This window comes from Besnoitia besnoiti, chromosome VI (assembly GCF_002563875.1).
Source record: "Besnoitia besnoiti strain Bb-Ger1 chromosome VI, whole genome shotgun sequence".
NCBI classification, from domain to species: Eukaryota; Apicomplexa; class Conoidasida; order Eucoccidiorida; family Sarcocystidae; genus Besnoitia; species Besnoitia besnoiti.
This window is the reverse complement of record NC_042361.1, coordinates 2674436-2691555: the sequence shown is the minus strand read 5'-3', so window position 1 is coordinate 2691555 and position 17120 is coordinate 2674436. Positions and strand designations below refer to the sequence as shown.

General features: G+C 56.0%; 2 protein-coding genes across 2 annotated transcripts; one reads left to right on the top strand and one right to left on the bottom strand.

The window, feature by feature from the left end:
* Positions 1-4216: 4216 nt before the first annotated feature.
* BESB_067930 (ankyrin repeat-containing protein) lies at positions 4217-12319 on the bottom strand (the record flags this gene model as incomplete). The annotated part of the gene is made up of 16 exons (XM_029365186.1): positions 4217-4296; positions 4791-4862; positions 5167-5232; positions 5937-5997; positions 6275-6430; positions 6882-6914; positions 7135-7181; positions 7828-7894; positions 8441-8564; positions 9028-9136; positions 9805-9879; positions 10187-10205; positions 10586-10638; positions 11334-11406; positions 11719-11810; positions 12220-12319. 16 exons carry the CDS (start codon positions 12317-12319, stop codon positions 4217-4219), a joined length of 1227 nt encoding a protein of 408 aa, XP_029218769.1.
* A 624-nt stretch (positions 12320-12943) lies between these two features.
* On the top strand, positions 12944-15911 carry BESB_067920 (uncharacterized protein; the record flags this gene model as incomplete). Its single annotated transcript, XM_029365185.1, has 5 exons — positions 12944-12966; positions 13351-13496; positions 14181-14659; positions 15202-15512; positions 15743-15911. 5 exons carry the CDS (start codon positions 12944-12946, stop codon positions 15909-15911), a joined length of 1128 nt encoding a protein of 375 aa, XP_029218768.1.
* Between the last annotated feature and the right edge of the window lie 1209 nt (positions 15912-17120).

Sequence of the window (17120 nt, the reverse complement as noted above, 5' to 3'; positions counted from 1 at the left end):
TTAGTTCGCTGCGCGACAAGAGCTGCCGTCGCATTACCCTTCAGCTTCTTTGTTTTGTAAATCTGACTGCGTTGTGGACAAGCGTTAAGCAATCTCTGCAACAACTGGTTACTGTCGTTCCGCAAGCGCAGACTGAAGCAAAGTAGATATATCAGTGAATGAAAGCAAGTCTCAATGATGTCTGTCCTTGGAGAGCCCAACACAGTCACTACATGGAAATATCGGGGGAGGGCCGCCAGTCGTCCACGAAAGAAACAGTGGCCTTTGACGTCTTTGCCTTGAGTGCTTGGTGTGGAGGGAAGTCACTCATGGCTGGTAGTATATCAGGACGATTGTGCCTACTGCAGTTTGATACAACGCCACATAGACAAGTAGGTGATCACGTGGGAAAATATGAAAGTGATCCCTACACAAGTGTGGCAAACACTGGCCGTCTAGGGTGGGTTTTAGCGACCAGATCATACATGAAGGCCGAACAGCGGTTTGGGGGATGTAAGGTACTTTTCACCTGCCAGCGAGTGGTTGTCTGCAGAGAGCAAGCACACCCAGACCACGTGTGCACGTCTCACTAGGATGAATTGCACTCATATTCCCCGTTTTCGGTCTTCTAGAGTGCCTTGTGTAGAGCTGAGTTCTACAGGTTCCCTCACTGGTCGTCTTAGAGCCCGAGCTCGCATACGACTTGACGCAGATGCGACGGTGTGTGTGTTCCATAGCAAAAGGGACCAACCAAAAGCCGCTTATCAGCCACGGTGCCCGTGGGCAATCTTTCAAGACAGCGACGTTCGCTGGGCGAGGCGCTGGCATCGCACATGGCCAAGACAAACCCGACGCCGCTATCCACAGACTGCGCTGCGTCGGCCTAAACAGCTTACCAGGTGCGCGCAGCCCACTGATCGCGCACCGCCAGCACATTTCGTTTTACATCTTCTTTTATCTTTCAGGCAGGAAGACAAGCAACGCAAGCGTTTTCGTGGCGTGTCGCATTTCTCGAAACGCGGTGGTTCTTGGCAGGAAGGATACGGCAGCAATATCATGGTGTCCCCGTCGCGGTTTCGGGTATTGGTTTTCTAGGGACCGTGTTCTGTGTCTCGCCGTATGGCTTGCGTGCTAGGTGGGCACATTGAAAGCAGTCTCTTACCAGGGCTATGTGGTTGAGCCGTGACGTCCACTCATGATTTGCGGTTTTGTGAGCGGGATCTCCCGAGGAGGCGTATCCTCCAGTTGACACCCGAGCGCGATCTTGGCATTTGGACAGATGGAGCTTCGAAAGGCCGTGATGTTGTGGTCGGTCACTGTTGGGACGCTGCCCTATTTTGACGAGGTTCCTTTGTGGCGCGAGCTCCTAGGCGGACGGTCTCCGTGTTGTATCTGTGGTCGTTCACGAAAAGGCGAACATAAGGGGTCCTTTTGTGGAGCCATAGTGGGAACTGCAGCATCCGACCCAAGACCCAACCCTCCGCCAGAGCATTCTCTTCCTTCCAGCGAGGGGCCGCCACGTCGTGTTCGTCCACCGTCCGAATATGGAGAATATCTCCGTAGGCAGAACCCACTACTCGTGAGGGCCCTCCTACGCGGCACGGGACAAGGATTCGAGGACGTAGCACTAGGATCTCCCAGGGTGCCCGCCCGCATTCGCGCAGGTTCTCGGGCGGTTCCCGACCCTGCCGTCCAACACCGACCGCTCATGAACCCGAGGCCACATGTGGCAAGCGAGGGGCCCGGAAGCTCCGGGTCAGGTTTAGAAGCGTACCATCTCTTGCCTCAAGGATCTCAGGTAAGCCCGTGTGCTGGGCACATGAGCGTAGTCTCGAGCCGGTTTGTTTTCAGAAACAAGCGCAGCTGTGACGACTCTCCGGGTGGGATTAGCGCTATTTCAAGGTGTCGGGAGCGTGCCAAGGTTGCGCCTTCATCGGAGCAGTCGATCGAAGAGGCGGTGCCAAAGGGCGACAAAACAGCGCCGCCCCTTCTCCAGGGAGTGCATCGTGACAAACGCGTTCAGAATGCCTGCCTCTCATGTACTTATCCTCCACGTTTGCGTACCGAAGTTACCTCGAGATCTGTAGCATAAACAACAGCCACGACTGCACGGCAACGGCGGCTGCGAAGACCTTGTCAGACTGACGGCTCGCGCAGTGAGTGTGCCCGTTTCCGGGCAGGACGCCGCGCGCTTCGTCTTTTCTTGAACGGCTCGAGGCGATGTGCGGCAAGGGAGGTGCATGAGCTGCTCCACAATGTTCCTCAGCTTGAGCTAATAAGGCCTTAAACATCACTGTGTGACACACTGCTATTTCAACATATCACTTGTAGTATGTGTGCTTTTTCATCAGGCAAATATCGCAGGTAAACAACATGCTGGATCTCTTCCCGGCTGAAAAAAGGCCCTGCGGCGGATTCACAGGAAGCCCTTCTTTGATTTTGTCAGGGCCGGACGCGGTCCTGTAGAGGTAGCATGTCTGGACAACACGAGATATCAGGGGCGTGTTCAAATGAGAGAGTGTGCAGTGGAGGTATGGGAGGCAGACCGCAACCTCGCACGCATTATGATTCGCGGCAGCACGCGCGATATTAATGTTGACCGGCGGTGGTTTAATCCTATCAAGGCGGTCCCATAGTTGAATTTGATTTATCTGAACCGGTACTGATTGTTGAGAGGAAGATGTGAAGTAGTGGATTCTGGGTTCGGCGACGATTCTGCTGGGGAATACATCCGGGAGCTGTGTGATGTAGCTGACCCTTACAGAAGTCCGATAGGAGGAAGTGACTTCCAACGAAGCACACGGTCATAGCGTCACCCGAGGTGCCAGTGTGTGTGGCACAAACTGGTGACAGCACACGATGTAGAGACCGCCTCTCCTTGGCGTGGGGTGCCAGAGCAGCGACGCCAACCCACCGCTCTGTTTAAACGCATACAGCACACAACAACCTGCGTTCGCGCATGGCAGTCCGACCTGCGTATCGTGCGTTGTATGGTTCTCGTTGTGTCAGGAGAGGCAACGACAACGCGGCTCACTGCCAGTACAAGCGCTAGCCGATCGCGATCATCCGGAGCAACGCCTCGACCATCAGGCCGCCATGATCTGTGGGTTCCCCATGGGGCCCGTGTACGATACTCGAGGCAGCACTGGCCGTGGCCGCGCTCCACCCCGTCTCTGCGGCAGCGCCGCCCACTACGCCTGCCTCCCCAGACACCCGCAGAGATAATACAGTTGAGGTTGCTGCTCAGGCTTATGGGATCACTTGAAAGGGCAACCGGAAACGATCGTCACCGTCCTTCTTAGGGGTGCATGCTGCAGCTGAGCTTGCTGTCAACGGGCTCAGTCTTGTTTTCACAAGAGCGGGACAAGCTCTCTTCTCATCACCACACGCGTGACCCTACGCGGTAGTTCGGTCGAGGACGAAGGCTGCACTGTACAGCCCTTCCTGTCGTCACCATTGGCGGTTCCTTCCGTTCGATCCTGCCGAAAACACCTGTGCCTCTCGGCAACCGTCAATCCGATGTGTGATCCCGACTAGCGATACCCACTCTGTAGTTCTACGTTAGGCTGAAGGCTTGTGTTGCGGGTGCGCCGGACTCCGGCAGGGGCAGGCGGGCCTCTAGCAATTCGCTGCAGTAGATGAAATTGTGTTTAAAGCGGCGAAAGTAACATCACATTGTATATTGGCAGGCGTGTGCTGCAGTTCAGTTCATACGCGGGCTCTTCGCTTGCCGTGCAGCAGTTCGTTGACCGCGTGGTTCCGTGTGCATGGCGGCACAACTTGCGTTTTTGGGCATTTTTGGCCCGTTTTCTTGGCACGCTGGCCCTAATGGCGATTGACATATGTTCGGTAAATGAAGGGGTCGTGTGCATTGCCGTATTTTTACAGGGCCTCCGCTAGTTGGGGATTGAGAGCCGCGCCCCACCACGACGCGCCCCTGCCAGCGACTGAGAATGTGCTATGCGTTTGCCCAGGGTATCACGCTGTATCCGTGCTACGCTTCATCGACGAAGCGACAGAAGAACAAACTTCTCCTAGGGTACAGGGTTCATGATAAATTGTACATGAGGTTTCCGTGTTTTTTTCTTTCCGCGTTTGGCCCCCAGCAAACAAATAAAGGCCGGCACAGACCTGAAGGCAGCTTCCGCCTGCCGCGAGGCCTGCCTAGAGCTCTAGATGCCTCACGCATCCAGCGCTTCTCACGGCGACGTGATTAAGGCTCCTCACTGGTTTTTTCTCAGCGTCTCTTCTTGCCGTCCTGCGCGATGAAGATCTCCAGACCGAAGTAGAGCAGCAGGAAAACAACGGCAACGACCACTGACAAGCAAGACAGTCACACGAAACGCTGCAAAGTTCGAAAAGGCGTGCCAGGGGAGCCTTTCCTCGGTGACGGCCTACGCAGACATTGCACAGGGTGGGCTACAGAACACTCTTGCAGTTCACCCTTCAAGATGAACAATGCACTGATACCCAGCGCACGATGGCTAACGCTCCGTCGCCTGCCGTTGACTTTTGTGTTCTGCTTTCACTGCATGAGCGACCACGCCACGAACCGGACAGGCAGCTCTCGAAGGACCCGCCCCACTGGCGGCCCATCTTCCTCTTAAAGCGGAAGTGTGAAAACAAAATCGTGTCGCAGTACAGTCACACAGAGGAAGCTAGATGACGTGGCCCTTCCACAAAGCCGTGTGCCGGCTTGGCGCCGTGCTTCCCACTGCGCCGTCACTGGCGTTTCTCATAGCACGACACGAAAGCCCGCTCTGCGAGCACGCACGCAATCGGATATCTCAAGCTGCGTGTTGCGAGCTCACCGAAACCAAGAAGACGAACCAAGGTCCTTCTTTGCGCTGCCCGCTTCTCAAGTTCCCCAATCGCTTCCCGTTCTGCAGATAGATATGCGAACAAACCGCACACACCGAGACACCTGTGAGCAACGCCATGACGCGTGCGGACAGACGCGGCAAGAAGCAGGCCGCGCGCAAGAACATGGAGCCAAAGGCGACCGCAGGCAGCCTTGGAAAGCGCGAGCTAGCGAAGCATTTCAAGAGCCTGCACCTCCTAAAACACCGTAAACGAGACAAGACCTCGCCCCAACGGCGAGGAAGCAAGGACGACACGAGCAGCTTGCACGCGATATCGCTGTTAGGGACCAAAAGCGAGTTCCCCGCGGCGTCGTGTTGGACTCACGTTCGCGTTCCGACCTCTCCAGGTACTCTTCTCGAGCCTGCGAGACCGACAGAAAACGCATACGCACTGCCCTGCTGACTGCGGCGAGTGACCGCCCGCCGGCAGCAGCTGGACTGCAGCACGAAACTTTTCCGCCGTCCCTGGACTACCCGCCCGAAGCGGGTCCGTATAAATCGCTCAAGACGCGACCCTCGCTTTTCTGCACGCCGAGCGCGTGCGGCGGCGCCGCGCCCCATCTGACGCGCATGGCGCCGCCTGCCTCAGGTGACCTCCGGCGCACCCGAAAGCCGAAATACGGCGAGGCTACTGGGTTTTCCCGCAAATCCCCAGAAGCATCTGACAGAGGATCTTTGAGGCACGACGCAGCCTCGCATAACTGTCGATCCACACGCATGCTGCAGCATCGCGACCGCTTGCCGCAACTTCGTATCCTGGACATGTGCACGATGTAGGCGTGGTGGACTCCTGTGATTCTCGCAGATATACATGAGTTTGTTGTCGCCCGTGGAGTTCACCGATCCATGCAGACCGCTCCGCGACTGGCATCGCCCGTAGGACACGCGAAAGCCAGCCATCTGGTGGCGCAGACGCTGACTTGCCTTCTCCCTAGACAACCGGTATACGGCCAAATAAATACACACAGATCTACACGCGTCGGTGTGCAGCTCAGCCCGCGCCACCTTCTCCGTGTAAAGACCGCTGGCCCGGTGCTTCCGCACAGAACGGCAGCCATTGGCCTACCGCGAGTTGCGATCACGCATGCATGTGACTTGCCTGCTCGAGTTTTTCGCGGTCCTCGTTGGACAAGCCAAATTTCTTCAGCATCGAGCTCTGAAAAGAGGCATATGCACACCACACGTCGGGAACCGAGTGCGGAGCTGAGCCTCCGGTATGCGCCGGGGGCGGGGGGGGGGGGGTAGATTGGAGGGGGAGGGATGTGTCTGGAACTGCAGTAGAAGCCACAGGAAGGAATGAAGGGATGAATGAGTCGCGATTTTCCCCCTCTTTCTTTTGTGCTGCACACCCCCACTGAGGTGCCAGAAGACGGGCAGCCCGCATCCATGCACTGGGTGAGACATCCGTCGTTTCACAACCTGACGCAACTCACGCTCAGGCCGAAAAATGCATCGTCGAGGTAGCGGAACTTCTTCTTGTAGAAGATGTCGGCAACGGCGTCTGAAAGGCCGTAATCTCGGCAGAAAATCGAGACTTCTGTGCTCCGCATGTCTTCCTCGGCTTGCTGCCGCCTCCGCAGCTCGCGCTCCTGAGACAAAACACACGGCGCCGCGGCGCCAGGCCTCTCGAGGTCAACGTTGCCCTCTCAAGCAAGATTCCAACGCCGGAATTCAACGCAGACGATGCGAGGATGCGCTGAAAACACTTTGCTGCTGGGAGATCTACTATGAGACCCTGGACAGCCCGGTTGCTACCGGCTCAGCGTCCGCATCCTGAGGCGAGTTCAGACAGACGCCCACAGAGCGAATTCGCCTGGGAGCGGTCTGGGATCACGCCTCCAGAGACAACAGAAGCGAAAAGCCGCACATTGCTCTCTTCTCGCCTCAGTCAGAGAGCCTGACGCGCCTCGCACCGGCACCCCAGGGTGCTGAACACCACAGAGGATCCACGGCACCCAGAGGCGCCGCGCGTCTTCACGCAGGGAGCTGAGAAGCTTTGCGAAAAGTAAGCAGAGGCTGCTGAGGCCTTCGAGCGGGTACCTCTTTGGCTGCCGCTTGGCACTGCGCTTTCTCCTGAGAAAGCACAGAGAGACACGCGAGAGACACGCGGCGCGCTGCAGAGGCGGCGGCGCCAAGATGGAGAGCGAGGCTGCTGGCTTTGCGCGCGCACAGAACGTCGAGTGTGACGTGTAGATGTGATGGCAGGATGATGCATTTGCGCGTGGGCGTGCACACGACACAGAAAAGAACTTGCTGTGTTTGCCTTGATCCACGCACGGAAACATGCGAGTACCTCAGCTTCGCGCTGCTGCTGCGCCTGCAAATCCGCCGCCGTCAAGCCTGAAAAACCAAGCGCGCAACTCTGTGGAACATCCATTTCTGCCTCGCCTGTGAAGCTGCGCGAGGCGCCTCGCACGCGGAGAATCCTGTTTAAGTTCACCGCCAGTTGTCGCTCACGAGGCCGGCGCAACTCCTTCCCTCCCCCCCCCACCCTCTCCCGCGGTCCTACGCAACGAGACACCTCACGTGATTCTAATTCCCTTTAAAGACACATTTGCGCACAGTGGTATCCGCGAACGGACAAAAAAAGACGCCCACAGCTAGCCCCTCTGTCTGGCGCTTGGGAAAGTCCTTTAACACGCACAAGCGCATATTCGCAGGGATGCGCCAAAGCACGTCGACGCCCCTTCGCCGACGCGCTGGCCTCTCAGGCCTAGCAGCCTTTTCGGAGATTCGGAGCATCGAAAGGGACACACGCGGCGAAGCGATACCTCTCCTATTCACGAAACGCTGTGTGGCGGAATCCACAGGAGACTCGTGGGCAGCCTAACACATGAAACCTAAGCCGCGCCAGCAGAGGAGGCCTTTCACTGCCTCTTGTGCGCAGTGAAAGGCCTCCTCTGCTGCACCGCCAGAGGCGTCCACAGCCTCTTACAGCCCCCGACGTGGTGCGGAGAGAAGCGATTCTGGAAACTCCCCGACGCACCGGCCAAGTTGCGGGCGTCGCGCGAGAAGCCCCGAGCCACGAGTTTCTCCACGAAGCCGTCGAGACCCTGACAAGCGCCGAAAGAGACACCGATAATCATACAGCGACGAAAGAATGCATATCGCCTCTGCGTTATACACGCGCCCCGTGCGAACGGGGGGCTCCACGCGACTGCTGTGCCTCGTCGTAGGGACTCTGATATATATATATATAGATATATAGATATATAGATGTATAAGTTCGCTTTCTAGCGTTCCGCCGACGTGCCCCGGCAGCCGCGCAGCTGATCGAGAAGCCGTGCGCCGCAACGGGCATGCAAATACGCGCTGACGACTCTTACTAGAATTCCGTTGAGGTCACTCTTCCCTCTCTTTAGTGATATATATCTATATACAGAGAGATGTGGACATACATGTATATATCCCAATGTACGAATACATTTACACGCGCGCGGCAATCCGTTTGCCTCTCGCCCTACCTATGCGCGTCGACCTATGCACACCACGCATACGGATGAATACATATTCATCTAGATACATCTAGATTAGCGCAGCTGTCGGCGGACACAAGAAGAGGCTTCCGCCCTTGGATTACCCGCGGGACGCGGACTGACCTCCATGGTGGCGATGTGGATGGGAGTATTTCCAGCGCCGTCCGTGTGTTTTTCCAGCTCGAGCTTCTCCGAGTGAAGCAAGCGGTTCGCTAGATTGACGTTTCCCAAGTCAAGGGCCACGAGGCTGCACACCAGAGGACCAAAAAACTCTTAGTGATAATCCATCTACATCTATCTATGTATCTATGTATCTATGTATCTATGTATCTATGTATCTATGTATCTATCTATCTATCTATCTATCTATCTATCTATCTATCTATCTATCTATCTATCTATCTATCTATCTATCTATCTATCTGTAATACAGAAATATATGCATATATATACACCTATGCAGATCCAACAGTATGCACCCACGTACACGTATACACGTGGGAAAACGCCATTTAGAAAGACCCTGCTTTTTTCAGAGCTTAGCGAAGCTCGCTTTCATTAAGGGAGAGAGGACAGGAGACTGCGGGTGGGCGAAGTAGTCGGAGAAAAATCGACCCCAAACAGGGCTGCTGAGCGAGAGAAACTTTCGAGACTGGGAACAGACAACTGCCTCAGCTCGAAAAAAAAGCAAATGAAAGCCAGAGACTCACAGAGGCGTCCGGCCCTCTTCATCCTTCGCGTTGACGTCGGCGCCCTTCTCGACGAGAAGCTCGACTGTCTCTTCGTTGCCTTCCTTCAACGCCACGTGCAGAGGCGTCTCTGAATCACACGTGCAAAAACGAAAAAGAAAACGTTCGCACACATGAGCCAGCTCCGCTCCTGCATGCGCACAGACACGCAGCCCGGGGCCTCTCAGGTTATCTACCACATGCAGATATGTGTATCCCCCCTTCCCCCCCCTCCCCGCCCGCCTTGAAAAGAGATGAAATACATATCTGACACGTTCCCCTGTGCTTTCTTTGATGAGTCTGTCGGCCGCAGCTACCTGCCTCCCACACGCAAGAGTCTGTTCATCTCAGAGAGCGAAAGGCGAAACAACCACGGCATCTCGGCGCAGACGCACACGCAAGGATATTGCGTTTTCGTCGCCCTGCCTGAAGATGCGAGCCCGCCGCGGACATCGCGACGCACGCACACACTCGTAAGCACCGACAAGTAGTTGATCATGTATCTCCATCGCCCGCGACGCCCTTCTTCGCCCTTACACTGAGACTTCCAACGCTCAAGAAACCCGCCCGGCACTCCGCTGCCTCTCCGCTGAGACGGGTACTCTGCGTTGTACTAGAAGGACGCGAAATACGCACCACACGCAATCAACGCACAGCGTGGGCAATCCGCGGCGATTTCGCGTGAACATCTCTTTAAAAAGGACTTCCTCTGGAAGGGCACGCCACTTGAGAAGCGAAGCATCGCCAAACCCTTCTTACCTCGAGCGTGATTAACAGCGTTTCGCGCGGCACCGCGATTGATGAGAACTTCCGCCGCCTCTGGCTGATTCAACGCTGAAATCAAGAAAACGCCCCACAAGCGACAGGCGAAGCGTCGGTGTGTATTTGCACGAACAGACAAAATATATTATAGCATATGCAATGGAGACGGTCCTTCCATTTGAGGACGCCCCGCAATCTCGAGAGGGCGAGGAGGGACACTGCTGGGCGCTTGCTGCTCAGAAGGCATCGCTGAGAAGACTTCGAAAGCGAATAGGCGCCGCCACGTATCAAATCAAACACGCCTGCTTGCATGCTTTTCGCCTTTTTCCTGTAAAAACCTGATAACGGTGTGCATCCGCTTCCTCCGAGTAGATCGTACTTGCGGCCCAGTGGAGCGCCTGGAGAGCCGCAGCCGACACACACAGAACGAGGAAGAAATTACAGAAATGGAGGCCGATGCATCGGCCGCTGCTCTCGAGCCGCCGTCTCTGATTGTTTCTGTTTTTTCGCGCCCGGCTCAAACCGCGTGTGCCCTCATTCGCTTCGTCTTGACCGCGGCGCCCGCGCCTGAGCTGACTGGCGGAGCGACCGACACACTTCGCCACGACACGAGACTCCACGCCATAACGACGAAGGGCTTGGTGGCTTCAAAACAACGACGCGCGCCCGCGAGCCCCCAGGATGGAGTTTAGTTAGTTCCCCTCGTGGTTGTCGAGCCAACTGAACATCATGCATCTGTGCAACAGAGAGCAAGCTTTTTTTCCATTTCTGCGCATACAGTGTTGCCGTCGGGATCGGGCGTGTCCAGCTTGCAACCGGGGACCTTCAGGACTGTATAAAAAAGAAACGTGCTTCACTCGTCTCTCGCTGCAAGCTGAAACACGGGCGTTCTCACGGATAGTGTCGCTCTCAAAGTGTGTTCCTGGTTTGCCAATTAAGTCCACTGATTGCCCGTCCGCAAATATATATATATATATATATATATACATACACGAATGTATATGCATTTATAAAGATATATACATGTGTGCAGATAGATGCATGAACAGAATAAGCGAGCCTCCAAGACGAACGACGGCGCGCGAGAGCTCGGGGCTGTCGCAGCTGCAGGCAGGAGTTGCGCCTCCAAGCCGTCTCGGACAGTCCCCTGTCAGAGTGCAGTTCGCCACGCAGATCTTGATATGTATCTGTCTGCGGCGATCTATCTACCTTCAGCAGTCTATCTACCTTCAGCCACCTATCTGTCTGCACTGATCTATCAACCCTCGCATCCGAACGCGGGCGTCTCCCGTTTTTCGTGGAGCGCCGCCTCGTCCGGAATGCCAGAAGGAATTTCGGCGATCCCCTCGCTACTGTTCCTTGCGGTCGCTGATAGATGCATACTCAAGCCGCTGCCTCCCCATGGCGCATCGCATCTTCCCTCGTCGCCACTAATTTTGAGCCTTCCTTTCTTTCAACCAAGAGGTGGCAAGAAACGGAGCTAGTGACATCTGCGAAGAACTCAAAAACACGCGAGAGCCACTTACGCCGCCGGAGAAGAGTCGTGTCGCCTCCACACGCAGAGAGGCAGTAGACGATCGGAGTCCAGCCCTGAACCCGCTGAAAAAGCAGAAAAAAGAAAAAGAGGAAACCAAGACGAGGCCTCTCTGCAGGGGCGTCTCGCCAGTCGCTGCGCTTACAGACGATGCTTTTCGCTGTGCTTTCGCAGCGGAGACCTTTGCGCGTTAGCAGCGAGCCAAGCGTATGTACGAAGACAACAGGCATGCCTGCGTGGGGAGATATTCCCTCTCCCTAGTCGCACAGCAACCCGCACAACGAGCAGGGAGACTCGCGGCGCCTTCACATTCTCAAAAAGAGAGAAAAGCAACCTCGACAGCCAAGAGGGCGAAGCGATTTAACGCTGTCGCCTACATCGATGATATTGACGTCGGCCTGGGGGCTCTCGAGCAGCGCCTCGAGTAACTCCAAGTCGTTCATCTCAGCGGCAACGTGAAGCGCATTGACTGCGCAAAGCACACACACACGCAGGCTCGCTTCCTCGGTCGAGGAGGTTGAGCACGCGAAGCGGACGCTCGAGAAAGGAAGAAAGGCGTCTGGGAACAGTATGAGAGAAAACGAGAAATGCGGACTCCGGACGCGCGCACAGCGTAGCCGAAGAAGGCGAGCGAAGCCCAATGGGGTTAGAGAGAAGACCCCAGAGAGAGAATCGAAGAGACAGGAAAGAGAAGGTCACATTTTAGAGAACTTGAGAAGAAGGAGGATGGCTCATAACATGGAAGCTTTCGCATTTGCACGTCTCGTATCCCCCTGGCGCGTGTCCTCGCTCTCTTTTCTTCCGTTTCTGTGGCGGCGCTTCTTCTTTCCGCGCCATGCTCGCATTTCTATTCTTGGTTTTCTGATTTCCCGTCTCACCTCCCTTTTTGTCGAACGCATTGACGTCTGCGCCGGTGAGCACAAGGCTGCGCACATCCTCCACAGCGCCCTTGTGCACCGCCTTTCGAAGCTTGTCCATTGAGAAGAGACTTGTAAGTGGTGACGGGAAAACGACTAGCGAGCCTTGTGCGCCTGCAGAAAACACGAAGGCAGACGAGGAAACGTAGGCGGCAGCCAATGTGCCTTGCGAAGAAGACTGGGAGATAGACACAGATAATTCGATAGAGAGGCGAGACAGAAGAGGAGACACAGGGACAGACGAACGGATGCCTCTGCGCGATCTGGGGGCTGTGAAGGGTCAGATGAAGCAAAAGCCGTAGACGGAAACTGAGAAAGACCCAGAAAAGAGAAAGAGAGCGGTGGGGCGGCCTCGCGGGTCAAATCGAACTCGTTGTCCCTTCCCTTCCGTAGACAAGACAGCGCAGACGAGAGTTGAGAAGAGAGGAAGCCGAGGGAACCAGACGCGACGAGTCACAGCAGAGACATGCATGCGACGAACGCGGAGCTGAAGGAGAGACAGGAAAGCAGGAAAGGCAGTCCTTCTCGAAAGCATTCAAAGAAACGCGCGGCAGAAGCGTGAATTTACACATTCGTGTGCGTCGGCGGGCGAGGGCTGAAGGAATCTGGGGAAAAAAAGGCGTAAAGCCGCGAACGACGAGCTTCTGACCTTTTGTGAGGATTTCCTTTGTTTCGTTAAAGGCGGATGCAGCGAATTCAGCAGGAAAAGTGGGAATGCAACACAGAAAAAACAACCAAGCGACACAGTTAGCTCCTGTCCGCGGTCTGCCCGCCACGGGAGATTTCGCTGCATGCGCACACTGTCTTCTCGCAGTCTCGAAGAGATACAAAAGAGACTTTTGTCGAGGCAAAGCTTTCCTGTGCTTCTCGACTCCTTCTTCCTTCTTTGTTCTCAGCAAGGGCACTGCCGCGTCGAGGAGAAAAGATAGAAACGGCGGCATGCGCCTAGTCGCTTCAGCCGGGACTTCTTAAGCGTGCGTATCGATCCCCTGTTCGCCTGACGTGTCTTCTGCGTTTCCACTGCTACTTTGTTCACGCAGGTGCTGGGCTCATCCCAAATCTCCTCTATGGCCGTCTTGTCTCGGGCTGCAGCTGTTTTCTTTTTTCCGCTTTCTGCTTCGCGCCTTTTCTCCTCTTCGGCCTCGGGCGTCGTTCCGCGCCGCGCGTCAAATTGCTCATCCCGCCGAGGCGTGCCCAGCGAAGGGATTTTCTGCGCTTCAAGTGTCCCCCGCTCACGAGTGCGTGCGGCTCAAGGCAAGTGCTTCCGTCCGCTGCTGCGTCTATCTCTCCTTCCTTGATTACGCCTCCTTCGTCTCCCCCTCGTCCCTCGAGGGTTTTTTTCCTTCGCGGCGCTCAGCCGTTCCGCGCTTCACGGCCCGAGAGAGGCCCCACTCCCTTTGGCTGCATGCGAAGGGGTTGAGAAGACGCTGGGTGCTTACGCCCACTGTCTTCCGCGTCCTACTGGAGCATCTTCAGATTCGCAGCCAGCAGGGCTCTCAGATATCGACTCATACATACTTGAATATACATATATATTGATATATAGTTATATATATATATATATATATATATATGTAGGCGCGAACGGCTTGACGGTCGCGGCGCAGCCGCAGCGCTTCGCTGCCGCTTTCTTCTGTCTCCTCGCTGGCCTGTCAAGCGCTTCGGACACAGACATGCCGCGTCTCTTATCTCCGTGGCTGCTTGTGCTTTTCCCGTATTCTCTTCTCTTTTCCTCTTGGCTCTGCGGGGGGGGGAGGGCCTTCGACGCGTACAACGCGCGCCTGCCTGCGGGAACTCTCCGTTTCGGTTTCCCCTGGGGCATCTCGGGAGCGCGATCTTCTTTGCACCTTCGCCTCCCTACTCGGTTTGCTGTGTGCCTCGGTCGCGCGCGTCATTTATCTTATCTTCATGCGCGCCTTTAGGTGCCTGGAACAACAGGTGCCTCCGGCGCGCCTCTCGTCTGTCTGCTGCGGCTCGTTCAACACCTGCGTCGCCGAATCCTTCGGCCTTCTCTAGCCCAACGCCAACGAGCCCGCCTTCGCGTTTTTTGCGTGCGTCGCTGCTCTCCATCTCTCCGCCGTCGCGGCCTCTCTTTCCGCCTTCCTCGCGGTGTTGTGCCTCTGCGTCACCACTGCCTGAGCTCACGGGCGCGCGAGCCTGGCCGGACGCGCCCGAGGCGGTCGCAGAGGGGCCCAGGGCCGAACGGGCGACGGTCGCGGCGCTGGCCCCAGAGCCTGTGCCGGGACTGAAGGCCCTCGAGGTCCTCACGGCTCCGCATCCTCTCCTTCGCCGACCGCAGATCGCCCACGCGGACTGGAGAGCCGCGGAAACACGCGCGACCGCTGAGCACATGCTGGCTGTGATGTATCGAGAAGGAGGCGTTGGCCTGGCAGCTCCCCAAGTCAGTGGCTCGCGCAGCCCATGAGAGGGAAACCGAGCGGACTCTGGCACACCCGCCAACTCACCCGCAAGTCCCTCTTTCTCTCTCTTTATGTTTAGGCCTAGAAACTGCATGCGCACTCAGTGGTGAACGATATGCATATTCATACAGATACATGTATATATATATATATATATATATATATATATATATATTGATAGGCAGATAGACCTGGGTTTTCCGGTGTAAAGCATTTTAGGTTCCCCGTAACGCACCCGTTTGCGAGGAGGACGTCGCAAGCATGAAAAGCCGTAGGTTTGTTTCGCGAGCTCCGTCTGCCTCACTCTTTTCCTCCATTCTTTCTGCTCGCGTCTCCTGGACAGCGACCTGGCTGGCGGTCGGCTTGATGCGTGGCTGCAGTGCCTACGCGCCCTGCGCTCTTCTGTTTCCTCTGACGTTGGCCTGCTCGCCCGTCTTCGCGTCGCGGGCGGCCGACGGCCTTCAAACGTGTACTGCGTGCCAGGCCTCTCCTCCGCTGTCTCTCTTCTACTGCGTGTCTGCAGGTTGGGCTCGACGTCCAGCTCATCGTGTGGAATCCGACAGGCAGCCGCTTAGAGCGGTCTGCCGAGCGCGTGTTTCTCAACCCTCGCCTCGTGGCGCTTTGGGGCCCGCGCATCTCCGAGATCGAGGGGTGCTTGTCGTTTCCTGGCGTGTTCGCGCCTGTCGAGCGACCGCTGCACGCGCGGGTCGCGTACACCAGTATCTCTGGCGCCGACCGCCTCGTTGACTTGTCAGGCTTGGAGGCGCGCATCGTTCAGCACGAGATTGATCACCTTCAGGGGATCCTCTTTGTGGACCGCGTCTCGAAGCGCGGGTAAACGCCACGCTGCTGCGGAAAAACGCCGGGAGAGGTGCGGGCAGCCCCCCTATGTGTAGGTGTGTAACAAGATCGGTCTGGCGTGCTCAGCCGTGCGCGGTGCGGCGCTTCCACGAGAGCTTTCTACTGCGCTGTGTCCAGTGGAAAGGCAGCTGGGGCGGGGATCTGCGCTTGACTGCGCTCGCGCCTGCATGCTACCGCCCCAAATCCTCTTGGTACATGTGTAGATGCGCGGTTGAAGCTGCGCGCCTCATGATGAGCATTTTTGCCCTCCTCGAGCAATGGCTTTACAGTTGTGAAGACATACGTCTATTGGGGCGACGAGCTCTCAAGAAACGGCGGAGTCGTTCTCACGCCCGCAGACGAGCGTTAGGATCGTGGATCTGCATGAACTAATAGCGAAGTGCTCCTCATTGTAGACGCGCGTTTTGCGCGAGACACTGCACGTGTCTTTGCAACGCAACTGCGTGTGCGATTAGGCACCGGCAGCGAAGATGTGTCTAGCCAACTGCGTACAGAACAAATCTCGTTTCCGGTTCCGACCGCTCATCGAGGGATTGAACCACTTGCGGCATGTGGAAAAAATACATAGCTCGCGCACGCTGCAGATGTGTCCATTTGTGAGAGACAAATCAGCGAATGCCCCAGTGCTCTACATTCGCAACGCGCTCTCCTCCGGACTGCTTTGACAGTGGAAAACTCCAAACGTCAGTGTGCTACCAGAATAGGTGTAGCTTACATCATTTACAGTTTAGGGAGTTCCGCTGTGCGGAACTCTGTTCCTGTGCAAGTAGCGCGTAAGAAGCTGAGTATCTCTCCATGCAGTGAACTAGAGAACATAGGCTCGGTTTCCATTATTTACAAAGCTGACCTTTTACTTGCCATCTCTTCACCTCAGCCAGGCGTTTAAGCCGAAGTGGTCACCTTAAAAAGCTGGTGATTCACGGGAACATTTTGAGAATGTGGAAGTGAGCTCATGTGTCGCCTACTCTACAGAGCGTATGTAATACTTCTGCAATGTAGGCTCTCGAGCTATACACACGTAGGCCTCCAGCTAGACACATAGGGTGACGAGTAGACGCGTACAGAGACACAACTAGTTGTAGCCGAGGCAGACGCCTTTCCGGTCCTCCGCGCGCGACGCGCAAGGCCTTTGCGTTGCGGAAGAAACGGCTGTTAACCAATCGGCATTCTTCCCGCGTTCACTGGTGTCACCTCAGTCGCGAACTCGGGCCACAGACGCGGAACGCTACGTGATCTTGCCACCGTTGAAGCGATATATAGATATCTCTACGGGTAACGTATAACTCCACCACTCAACAGCTGCGCGTAGTGGCATTCTCCATTGCGGCAGCCGATGTTTCTGAAAATGGGTAGGGAACACTGAGCACGACAATTCGGGCAAGGTTGCTTGAGCCGCTGTGGAAACATAACGCATGGCTTCAGGGCGTGACGGGAGAAAACCGCGATGTACAGTGCCCCTCAACGTGGTTTTACGCGGTCGGCGCAGCCAATTATTCAATCAAGATCGGCTCCTTGAGCATCCATTCCACGAATTGGACGCACGGTATCCATGCGCTCCATGAGCAAAACGCGTTACACCCC